The sequence below is a fragment of the Metschnikowia bicuspidata genome, assembly GCF_001664035.1.
Source record: "Metschnikowia bicuspidata var. bicuspidata NRRL YB-4993 chromosome Unknown METBIscaffold_2, whole genome shotgun sequence".
Taxonomy (NCBI): Eukaryota; Fungi; Ascomycota; class Pichiomycetes; order Serinales; family Metschnikowiaceae; genus Metschnikowia; species Metschnikowia bicuspidata.
Window position 1 is genome coordinate 667407 of NW_017387732.1, and position 11112 is coordinate 678518.

At 49.7% G+C, this 11112-nt stretch overlaps 4 protein-coding genes across 4 annotated transcripts; 2 read left to right on the forward strand and 2 right to left on the reverse strand.

Moving 5' to 3' along the window:
* Positions 1 to 1938: 1938 nt before the first annotated feature.
* On the forward strand, positions 1939 to 3974 carry METBIDRAFT_86705 (uncharacterized protein; the record flags this gene model as incomplete). Its single annotated transcript, XM_018859262.1, has 2 exons — positions 1939 to 3444; positions 3955 to 3974. The coding sequence occupies exons 1-2, from the start codon at positions 2109 to 2111 to the stop codon at positions 3972 to 3974; spliced, it is 1356 nt and encodes a 451-aa protein (XP_018712504.1). The 5' UTR covers positions 1939 to 2108.
* METBIDRAFT_144839 (Zn(II)2Cys6 transcription factor) lies at positions 3707 to 5892 on the forward strand. Its single transcript, XM_018854508.1, has one exon. The coding sequence runs from the start codon at positions 3926 to 3928 to the stop codon at positions 5783 to 5785; it is 1860 nt and encodes a 619-aa protein (XP_018712505.1). The 5' UTR covers positions 3707 to 3925; the 3' UTR covers positions 5786 to 5892.
* EFB1 (translation elongation factor 1 subunit beta) lies at positions 5883 to 6913 on the reverse strand (the record flags this gene model as incomplete). The annotated part of the gene is made up of 2 exons (XM_018858717.1): positions 5883 to 6435; positions 6834 to 6913. 2 exons carry the CDS (start codon positions 6911 to 6913, stop codon positions 5883 to 5885), a joined length of 633 nt encoding a protein of 210 aa, XP_018712506.1.
* Positions 6914 to 8585: 1672 nt separating this feature from the next.
* METBIDRAFT_10913 (protein-lysine N-methyltransferase) lies at positions 8586 to 9320 on the reverse strand (the record flags this gene model as incomplete). Its single annotated transcript, XM_018853879.1, has 1 exon — positions 8586 to 9320. One exon carries the CDS (start codon positions 9318 to 9320, stop codon positions 8586 to 8588), a length of 735 nt encoding a protein of 244 aa, XP_018712507.1.
* Between the last annotated feature and the right edge of the window lie 1792 nt (positions 9321 to 11112).

Genomic DNA, 11112 nt, shown 5'->3' on the forward strand with positions numbered 1-11112 from the left:
CGAGGATGTGCCCGCCAGGTCTCAAAATCATGATCATTTTCGAAGCCAGACAGTATCACATCATTTGAAAATTTTGATTGCTCATGAATCACATGCATCAATATCCCTTTGTTCTTCAATACACCATCGACCTGGCACTGTTCCGATGCTGGCTCAGACATTTCGGATTTTTGAGATATACAAAGGTCCTCAAAAAGCAGCACAATTTTGAAATCGCCGTAGAGTGAACGGCCTTGTCTTCCGTGCTCGTGCACAAGTGATATTGCTGGCCAGAAGAAAGCCCATTGTGTGCAAAGAAACAAGGGTTTTCCGTTTCGTTTCATTTCTGGGTTTATTCGAAATCTAGAATATTCAGAGCGACACTCTTCGATGGTACCATAAGGTGTAATTATGCATGATTATACGCTGTTGTATTTGTCGATCACGGGCTTCGCTTAGATGCTCATCAAGCCAGTCCAATATTTGCCATTAAATTCAATATACAGTGCATTTTTCCGATTGATTGGCGGCTTTCGGGTTAATTATTTTCTGTTCCAGAATTTACACGTTACTGTTCTACAAAGTACACTACGGAATATACAGTGGAATTGCATATTTCGTTCACAGGGCAAGACTTTTACGCCACTCGCATACTTCCTTGAGTCTAGAGCTCACCAGAAGCTGGAGGCTACCCAATTGATCTTTCAAGACCCACTTTGAGCCAGAGCCCACAAATTCCTATTAGCCCAAAATTCAGGAAACCTTTTCTTGCTGCAAGAGAGCCGAAGGTATATCATTAAATCCGCCCGTGGTTTCATAAAGGATTCTCCCCAACTCAGATATCCACCCATTCGTGCCATGTTTTGGGTGATGGTAATTCTGACCATGAGTGAGTTGAGGGATATACAGCAGCTTGCCCAGAAAAGAATGGTCCTCTAAAAACTACCAGGCCAAATATGCTTCTGATTTAGTCATTTGTAAATTTCAAGGAATTGGCTTCCATGCCCACTCTAAGATTGCATGGACATGAGGAATAGAGTCTAAGCATTTTTTAAATGGAGACCATAATCAGTTGGGGCCCTCCGCATGCCCATTCTCAAAGCGACCGTTCCAATAAGCCATCAAATCCTCACAGAAGATACCTTTTTCTTTAATCAGCATTCAAAAATACGCAAAAATCTAATAACAATTCGAAGTAAGTGTGGGTTGGAGGTTTTGGAAATATCTCTAGCCCTGTCCACCATGCTCACATAGATAAGAATGCTTTGAAGAGGAAAGAGAGCCTTTAGACCACCCGAAACCGCCTAAAATCGCAAGCCGTCCAAAATAAGTGTTTTAATCTCCACTCAATTATTTACAGGCTTCAATTTCAAACTTCGCCGCTTCTTTTGGTCGGTCGCTTTAGGTAGCGGTCTAATTTCGTGTGCGTACTCGGGCCAGCAGTAGCTGCTGACATTGCACTTCCCGCCCCTCTCCAAAAACAAACATCAGATTGATCCCACACAAATCCACTACAGCTCAAATCCAGTCCCAACCAATCCAACGATCTTAGGAAATGGCAGTAAAAGTCCCACCCGCTGCAACCTGGGCCGCTGGTCTCGTCACGTGACCCGTCTGCCCCAGCGCCAGCGCCGGCTGCGAAAAGCCGGCCCTAAGGCCTCGTGGACCAACCCCAGAAAACACCATGCCCATCCCCGGCCCTTTTCGTTTGTGGCCCTGTTTTGTGGCCCTTTTCTTTTGCGGCCCTGTTTTTGTTGCTTTTGTGCACCAGGCTCGGGCTATAAATAGCAGCCTCCTCGCCCGGTTCTCGTGCCGAAGTATTTCCCCAGTTTCCCCGGTTTCCCCAATTGTCACGTGGTATCCGCCATGTAGGCATCCCTCACGTGGCAAGAGGAAAAAACTTCCGTACAGGGAAAGTTTTTTCCCTTTCCTTTCTTCCTTAAGGGTTTTTAGAGAATAGTAGTATCCTAAGGATCCGAAGTACCGTACATACTTGAATTGAGAAATCTGATACTGAAACCAATTAGGCCAACTTCTCAGTGGCCCCAGTTCTCAGGGCCTGCGCCGCGCGGCCCCCCATTGTTCCCCAGGCCTCATTAACAAGTCTCCCCACCACTCCCATACCATCCATGCTTGTGCTTCCAAACACGCCCTGTACGCCGCTCCCCCTAAAAAATGGGGCCGCAACGCTGCAAATATTGTCCCCAGAGACCCTCTCGTTGCGGGCGTCCATTGGCTCTGCCCCGCCGGCAAACCATGCCGAACTAGCACAGTATATGCTCCGATTAGAGCAGTATTTGGACAGCATCTTGCACGACATCGTGCGCCCATACCTGTCTGCCACGCTCGAAAAAGTGGCGGCCACTGCGCTGGGCGCCCCGCTCTCCGGCTCGGTGCCCTGGGCCAACATTGCCCCGGCAAAACCGCCAAAATCCTTGCGTATACATAGGCCCGCCGTCGAGTGGACGGTGGCCTCGGAAATGGGCGCTGTGGTCATCGCCCAGGCGGAAACGTACATGCGGCTCGGCGCCGATCTCATTGCCGATCTCGTGCGCGAAGAGCCGGCGCAAAACGGCGGTGTTTCGTCGAAAGAGCTCGACGAGAAATGGCGGCTGGTGGCAGAGTACTACAAGTCCGCCACTCTGCTTGTGTGCTTCGGCCGGCGGCTCCAGACGGCCGTGTGCCTGCGCAAGCCGGACGCTGTGGTGTTCCACCCCTCGGTGTTTGCGCTTTTCGAGCGGGTGTGTGACATTGGCATCCAGATGTCTATTGTGTGCAAGTCCTCGTGGATGAACCGGACCACGTTCTCGTCGCGCGACTTGTTCACGTCCTCGAACAACGGCGTGCTCTGCCGCGTGGCCATCTGGGTGTTCAACGAGGTGCTTGCGTGCCAGAACCTCATCAAGGAACTCCAGAGATCCAGCGAGCCGAACCTCGTCGGCTTGAACTCCGACAAGTGGCCCCAATACTTGGCGGTCTTCTTCAAGTACGTCACGGCGTACTCCGGCCTTTTCCTCTCGATCGAAAACTACCAAAAGTCCAAGCTCGGCCAGGCAATCGGACTCCTCAACTTCTCGCTCCTCACGCTCCAGAGCAGGAACCTCGGCGAGGCAAAAAAAAGAGGCCTCGACCGCCTCACCCGCAAGATCTCCGGCCGCAAAAACGACCATTTCATTGCCAACCTCCAGTCGGTGACGGCGCTAGATATCGACAAGTCCGTGTTCCTGGGCCTGTCCGGGGCCATGCTCAGCGACCTCTCGGTTCTCTTCGACCAGCTCGTGCTCCTACACTTGTACTTTTCCAAAGAAAACGACAATCTCCGCTTCGAGCCCGTGGCCGACTGGAAGGATTCCCGCGCCGACCTGAAATGGCCGCTAGGCGCAAAGATCCCGGTGTCGCCAGCGAAAGAGTACATGCCCCGGGCCATTTCGGAGGCTCCTCAACACGCCGCTTCTGGAGGCACCAGTCCCAAAAATCATGTGGCCCATGACCGCGGCGGCTATTTCTGATCTACAGGTTGGGGGAAGAACTAGGGCATTGGAGCCCCGTGGATGCCGGCTCGGCCCGTGTCTTCTGCCGCTTGACGCTCGCTGCTACACAGAAAGCTACTTGATTTGGGCCAACACACACATACGTCTTATGGTGGCCCTTATTTGTCTCTGTTGCTGCCGAGAACGCGATTGCAGTCGACTGCTCTGTGATGAGTCAGTGCCTGTTCGTTATCGATTTGAGCGTGGTTTAGATTGGCCGGAAGCGCGCGGGGACTGCACAGCATGGTTATCTTCAGCACCTGCACACCGCCGCCATATAGACCCGCGTTATCGGAATATTGGCTCTGGGACTGTAAATTTCAGCTTGCCATGGGTAAAATCACCAGAGTCAGAACAGGATGCTGGACCTGTAAAAAACGGTATGTTCGAGTGTGGGTCACACCTGGAAGATTAGCATGGCCTGTAGTGCTCTAAGCCATGCCAGTTACCACTGTTCTTTACTAACAGCCAGACACCGCAAGTGCGATGAGGGAAAGCCCCATTGCAACAATTGCCTTTCTACCAACCGGCCCTGCGAGGGGTATAAGATGAGGTTACTTTTCGATACCGACAGTCTGGTGCTGAAGGAAAAAGCGGTTTTGAAGAAAAGAACGAAATCCTTTACACACCATGATGCATTTGTCCGCGGTGGAAATCAAATGATGATGAACAGCACTCCAATGATACGGGCGGTCACTCTGTTGGAGTCCCAAGAGTCGTCTCTAGAGCTCAGCTCTCATAGCATGTCTTCCACAAACTCTGTGAACGAATCTGTGCTCGAAAGCTCTGGACAAACACAGAAGTTCCCGGTGAATGTTCAAAACCAACCAACAAACCGTGAGCGACTAAAGCTCGAGATGGATTCCGGGATGGAGGCAAAATCTCCGCTCAGCCAGGCTTTTGGTGATCTATTCTTGGCACACCGAAATGCAGAAAGGCTTGCAAACATGCCCCTAGATACAGCTCTCTCGGACATTTTTGCCACGCCACATGAGACCGACACTCCTGAGAGCACTAATTCCCAATCTTTCACGAATTTTGATGCGGAGCTTCTTCAATTGATTGGGAAAACGCACGTATTCGATGACAGCTTGACTTCTCCCCCTGCCAACGCATCACTCGTGATGTCCCATCAGGAGGAAAACCGTATGTTGAAGCACTTCTTCAAAGACCTTCTACCATTACTCGATGCACATCCTAAATCACCCTGGCCTGCCTTGGCCCTCCAGTACTGTGATTTTGATGTGGCAAGGAGTTGCTTTATCTCGCTTGCGTGCATTCATATATATGAAAGCAGAAAGGGAGGAAACGAGTATTACGACAAGGGAATGGCGCACATCCACAGCACAATGACACATCTCATCGACTCCATTTCAAGCTCGACCCCATCGTCTGATTCACCGGAGAGCATTTCTGAAGCAAGCAACAAGATGCGCATCCAATCATTTGTGATCTTGGTGTTAATGAACGTTCACATTCTCTTCGCAGTTCTAGAAAAAGGCAAATCTTCGCTTTCTAGATACCTCTTCAAGGTGTTTGGCTCGGTTTGCCAAAACAACGATTTCTATCGATCGTTGATGAAAAACGAAAGCAAGGGATCCCTCGTGGTGGTGCTCTCTTGGTACGATACCGTGAGTGCCATGGTGTCGCCTGATTGTAGGCTTCCCTACTGTAGCCCCGACTGGTACGGATCCTACCAAGATGTGATTTCAACGCTGAAGATGATGGGTTGCCCCGGCGAAATCTTCCGAGCGCTTTCGGAGGTGTGCTTTCTTCGGCACGAGATCCACAACGGCACCATCACCGACGACGAGGACTTCGAGGCAGAAATAGATACTATGAAGAGGCAGTTGCTTGACTACAGAGACTACATTGATTTCAAGGATGGAGAGGACTACAGTTTGCGGTTGAAAGGTGCCCAGTGCTGGAGCTTGGCGGTGTACATTTCATTGCTCCGGCTCTTCAGAACCGAGCAGCGACGTGTGGCCATCCGAGCTGCGGTGAACGAATTCATAGACGTCTATGGCTCCATGCCCAGCGAGTCGCCAATAGTGACACAGATGGTGTGGCCCGTCTATGCGATCGGGTGCGAGTGCACGACGGCTTTCGAGAGAAACAAGCTTCTGCAGTTCATGGACACGTTGTACGAGACGGCGCAAATGGGCACATTGGCGTCGTTGGGGTGGGTCGTGCGGCAGGTGTGGCAACGGGGTGTATCGCAGGAAAAGGTTCTTAGCGAGTGGCTAGAGGAGGGTGTCGACTACCTTCCCCTCTGACGACACACACATACGGGTGGATGGATCATAGATATCATTACACATGAGCATTCATTCTTATACAATAAAAACAAACCGGGAGGGTTGCGCAAATTGCTTACAATTTTTGCATGGCAGCAATGTCGGTGGACTGGACGTGGTCCTCGTCCTCCTCAATGGCGGCCTGCAACTCGTCCAAGGACACCAAGGCGTCCTCGACAACCAAGTTGATTTGCAACTTCTTGATGCCGAAGCCGACGGGGATCCACAGGGAAGCACCCCAGGTCAAACCCTCCATCTCAATGGCCTTGACGTTGGCCAACAACTGCTCCAAGTCGGTCTCGTCGTCCCATGGCTTGACGTCCATGGTGACAATGGACTTGGCAGCAGGCTTGGGGCCCTTGGAGGCCTTCTTGGCAGCGTATTCGGCCAATCTCTCCTGCTTCAACTTCTCGGCGGCCTCGTCGACCTCCTCATCGTCGGAGCCGAACAAGTCGACGTCATCGTCGTCCTCCTCGGCAGCGGCAGCAGAACCGGCTGGGGCCTTGCCGGCTGGCAAGGTCTCGAACTCCTCGGTGAAAGAGGCAATGTGGTTAAACCATCTGGCGAAAGCTGGGTAGGTCTTTTGGAAAGCCTGGTAGACAGAGACGTCGGCAGAGGTGGCGGCGGTACTGGTTGAGTTAGTACGATGTTGCCGTTGGCTGTTTCGTCAGGGCTTGTTTGCACTAGGGATTGCTTGGAAAGTCAGGGATTTTATTTAAATCTTCGTTGTCACTCACACGGTGGGTCTTGAATCCACCTCATAAACACGGACCAAAGATTGCGATCATCATTCAAGAATATAGTTGCAACAAAAACAGGCCGTTCAGGAGAGAGCTGGGGTGCACGTGAAAGTCATCGGAAGGTTGCAGAAATGTGCAGCCCTGTGTTTCCGCTTTTTTTCCCGGCGTCCAGGTTTCCCGTTGATGCGCCTGTTCCCGCCATTGCCTGGAAAGTGGCTTTTTTTCAAGGGCGCCAGTTCAGATTTAACAGAGAACTGGAGACCTTGAAAAGATGTAAAAAAACATACCCGTCGACGTAGGACTTGTCAGCCAAGAATTCGTTCAAAGACTTGAGGGTCTCGACCTTAGAGAAATCGGAGAAAGACATTGTGGATGAAGAAAAGAAGGTAATATATAGAAAAACTTTTTTCCCTTGCGCTGCCGAAATTTGAGAAGCCGGGGACCTTTTTTTCCAGGCGGTGCGCGCACGCCCGCAATTCACTTAGGGCTCCACGGTGCACTCCTGGCCGGCGCCGTGTTGGGGTCTGGCGTTGGCTGCAGGAGGGAAAGAAAATATAAGCTAGATCAGTGGTAGAAGGAGATCTACTTGAGAAGTTTATTATATTTTCAAGATTTGTAACTGTGTTGGGCGTGGGGCATGTGAGTATTTGGAGGGGTCTTAGGCATGTCGAGCAGGCGAGAACCACCCAAGCCTGGAGCCGCGCGTGGATGCAGGACCTGTTTATTGGACATGTGGCTCTGGTGCGCGGAACGAGATGGAAGGACCGGCTCGTTGGATTGGGTTTTTGAATTGGCTGAATCATTATATCCGTGGTATAGTGAATTATTTGATACACTGGATTAATTTGATTCATTGGACTGTCTGGTATACTGCATTCATTCATTGAATAAACTGGTTCATTATATTCGTAGTTTATTTGATTGTTTGGTGCATTGGATTAATTTGATTCATTGAATTGTCTGGATATCTTTGGTTCATTGAATAATCTGGTACACTAAATCAATTTGATTCACTGAACTGTCCGGTACACTGGATTGATTTGATCCATTAAGCTGTCTGGTTCACTAGATTGGCTGTTTCATTGGACTGCCTGGTTCACTGGACTGGTCGGGTTCATTGAATTGTCTCGTTAACTGGACACTCCTGGCCCATTAGAGTAACTGGATTGGTCTGCCACCCGTTTGGTTGTTTCTGTAGTCTTTGACTGGCTTGTGACTAATTCGTGTGGCTCCATCTGTCCCACCCCATCCTTCTGGCCGTCAGCTCGCCATATTCTTCTTCTGTCAATCTACTTCGTCTCATTTATCGGTCTATTCAGCCTTCTTGAACAATTCTTCCACTGATCTGTTCAACCGTTTTCTTCCTTTCGACCTATTGGACTGTTCCCATTGGCCCACAGAACTAGTCTCTATCTTTATTGCCATGGTCCTGACGATCTAACCAGTACCAATTATTCTTTTGCCCATCCCATCTATTTTGTGTGCCTTTCGCCTAACCTTTTCATTGCCCTCTATCTTTCCTACCCTTCCCGTCCGTATTCTCTCGAACTAGAGGCCTTTTCTATCTACGACGACATTCTCATACTGCCGTCGTATCGAGTGCTCGTCTGTCCCAGCCAGCTGCGGAAACCACCGCTCATAAATCATCCCATGTCTCGCCCCAACCCAATTCCAGGAAAGGCAACTTCGAACTTGCCAGCCAGTGACTAGCTATATATACAAGAGCATGAAACAAACACCAAGTCGGTCAAAGCAAACCACACCAACCAAACCACACCAACCAAACCACACCAACCAAACCACACCAACCAACCACACCAACCAACCACACCAAGCAATAACATGAAGCCAAAAACCGCCAGGCGTTTCTTCCAAGCTGCGCTCGCATGGGATTCCAGTACACGTCTCACTGCGCCCTGGAGATCTAAGCACATCATGACTCTTTTGGCCCCAGCCCTACACAAATCCTCCTAGACACACCCGGCCGAGTTCAAATTGTATTTCCTATGTAGCGTCCCGGCTGCGTGGCATAAGCCGTCTCAGAGTGTATCATCATACTTCCAATGCGGGCACTCGAAAGACGCGTAGCAGCGGAACTCGTTGCTGAGCCCGTTCTTGTGCTCCGGCAAAAAAGACGTGAGCCGTGTTTCCGGATACGTTTTCTTCATGATGTCACGCATCCTTTCGCCCGTGGAAGAGATGAGCTTCCAGCGGTGGTCGCCCGAGGCCGTTTTCTCGCCGTTGTCCGGGGCCAAAAGGTTCCGCGCCGCCTGGGCCGACTTGGTCTGGCACTGCTCCTCCAAAAAGGGCGGGTCGATCAAGAGCCGGTGGCACCGCTTGCGGATCACGTCCGGCACCTCGTGCGGCCGCCTGTAATCGTACTCGAAGAAGTGGTTTTTGCCCGCCATCACGCCAAACCGGCCGTCGTATTCGAGTAAGTAGATGTGCTTGGTGGGCACCTCGTTTTCCGGCATTCTCGTCACCGCTGCGTACACGGAAGGGGCACTGGCAATGCAGATCACCGTGTCTTGATCGGCGCCTTCTAGAAGAGCCCGGGCAAGCACGTCGGCGGTTTCGTCCGCATACCAGAACTGCGAGAGCTGCCAGTTCTCCTGGAACGTGTCGATGGAGAACTTCTGCCGCTCGAACTGCTCCTCCAGTTTCTGGAAAAGCTGTTCGAACTGCTGTTTGCGCTGTGTTTCCTCCAGCTTGAACTGCTGGAGGGCCGCTAAAGTGTCGGCAGAAAGCGTGAGAGGTTCGTCGTCCGAGTCCATGGCGAATACGTGCAGAGCTTCCTCCGATCCAGGCTTAAGCAGGCCGACGTGGAAAACAGAGATTGCTCATTGGAGTTTTTTTGGGCAGGGGTCGTGCGCAGGCCAAATACGGGCCCGGGCTGCCGGGGGCCCTGGAGAGGCGGTGGTACTACGTGATTTGTGCTCTGTATTTGGGGCTGGCAGTGGGAGACAAAAGGGAAAGGCCCAGGCTCTCTTTTGGCTCGTTTTTGGCTCGTTTTCCGTGGGTCGGAGGTGTTTCTGCCGAGGGTAATATGCGGACGCAGGCCGGATCAACGGTTCTCGGAAACAACGAAGCCAGCGACCACTGGAATTCCTAGATATTCTAGGATTGTGTGTTTAGTAGGTTACAACAAAAATACATCCTGAGTCTGGGGCACATGCACGATGGCCTTGTTTTTTTGGATCTGGAGGGACAGAGAGCCTCACGTGACGACCAATACGGCTTTGGGTCCCCGAATATAACGAATATGATATAATAGGTATAATACAGAGATATGATATGAAAGCTATGCTATTTGGATATGACAACATGGATGTGATATCATGGATCGGGAAAAAACTTCACTTTGAAACTGTCACTAGGCCATACTTTGGAAACGCGTAAGGACACACTGAATACGCTAAGCCTATAGGATCGAGTGAGTGTACAATGCTCTACAAAAGGCGAACTCGACTCTGGAGTATGCAAATAGGAAACATGAGCTGGAAGAGCCGCTTCGGGCCTTTACGGTGTGGAATTAGCCATGATTTCACCCTGCTTTATTAGGTGGAAGGGCGCTCGTGGCAAACACGACCAATTGGTTAAACTGGCAAAACCCAAGCCTTTCGAAATTGTTAATACAATGTACAACACAATGATTTGTTAAAACATATTAAGTTTGTTGTTTATAAAGTGTAATTTCCAAGTTAAGTTTTTTTTAATTTCGAAGAGACGCATCACTTCTTTGGAAAATTGCCGCAATAATATTTTATCAAGCAACATAGCCGTAGAAAAAGGAAAAGAAAAACAAGAAACAAAAAAATCAGGAGAAACAGAAAAAAGCAGAAGATCCGAAACTTGAGGACAGTTCAATATCAATGTCATGGAAATTCTAGGGGCAAGAAGTTTAATCAAACTCCGCTCAGATTGACCTATGAATCACACGTTCGTGCGCGTTGTTCTGCCTCTGGGACGCGATATTAATGGGTGCGAAATCACGACCCATAGTCAAAACCAGATATATTCAGACAAAAGTGCTTTTTGAATTCTTAAATGTTGTTTGAATTGGAATGTCTGGGCTCCCCTTGAAAAGGTTTCGTTGTTGGACAATCTGACCGAAAGAAGTGCATACAATTGTAGGCTCTAATAGCGAGTGTTGTATCACCAACACGCGAGAGTAAAAACTGACCTGGAGGGCGTTAACAAGATGTCTGCCCCAAAAAATACCATATTTCCTTCCTAGCACTTTGTTGGCTTAAGTTTTGAAATGCCACTGGTGTGGTTGAGAGCATCGTAATACACCCTGGATCTTGATGAAAGCCATAGGATGTGCATCAATACTATGATTTTGTGGACAGTATATAGTTTGAATAAATGTTTCGATCGGCAATAAATAAGAATAAATATCAGTCTGTGTTGATTTCTACGATTTCGTATCTTGGAGGCATTGCAAAAGCAAGTGTTTTGCGATATAGGCCGTATCCCTGGACTTTATTGAATGATTAATCATATCGAGACCGCAAAGAGCTGTTCTCATCAGGACAAAAATGACTATCATGTCGAGCCATACTA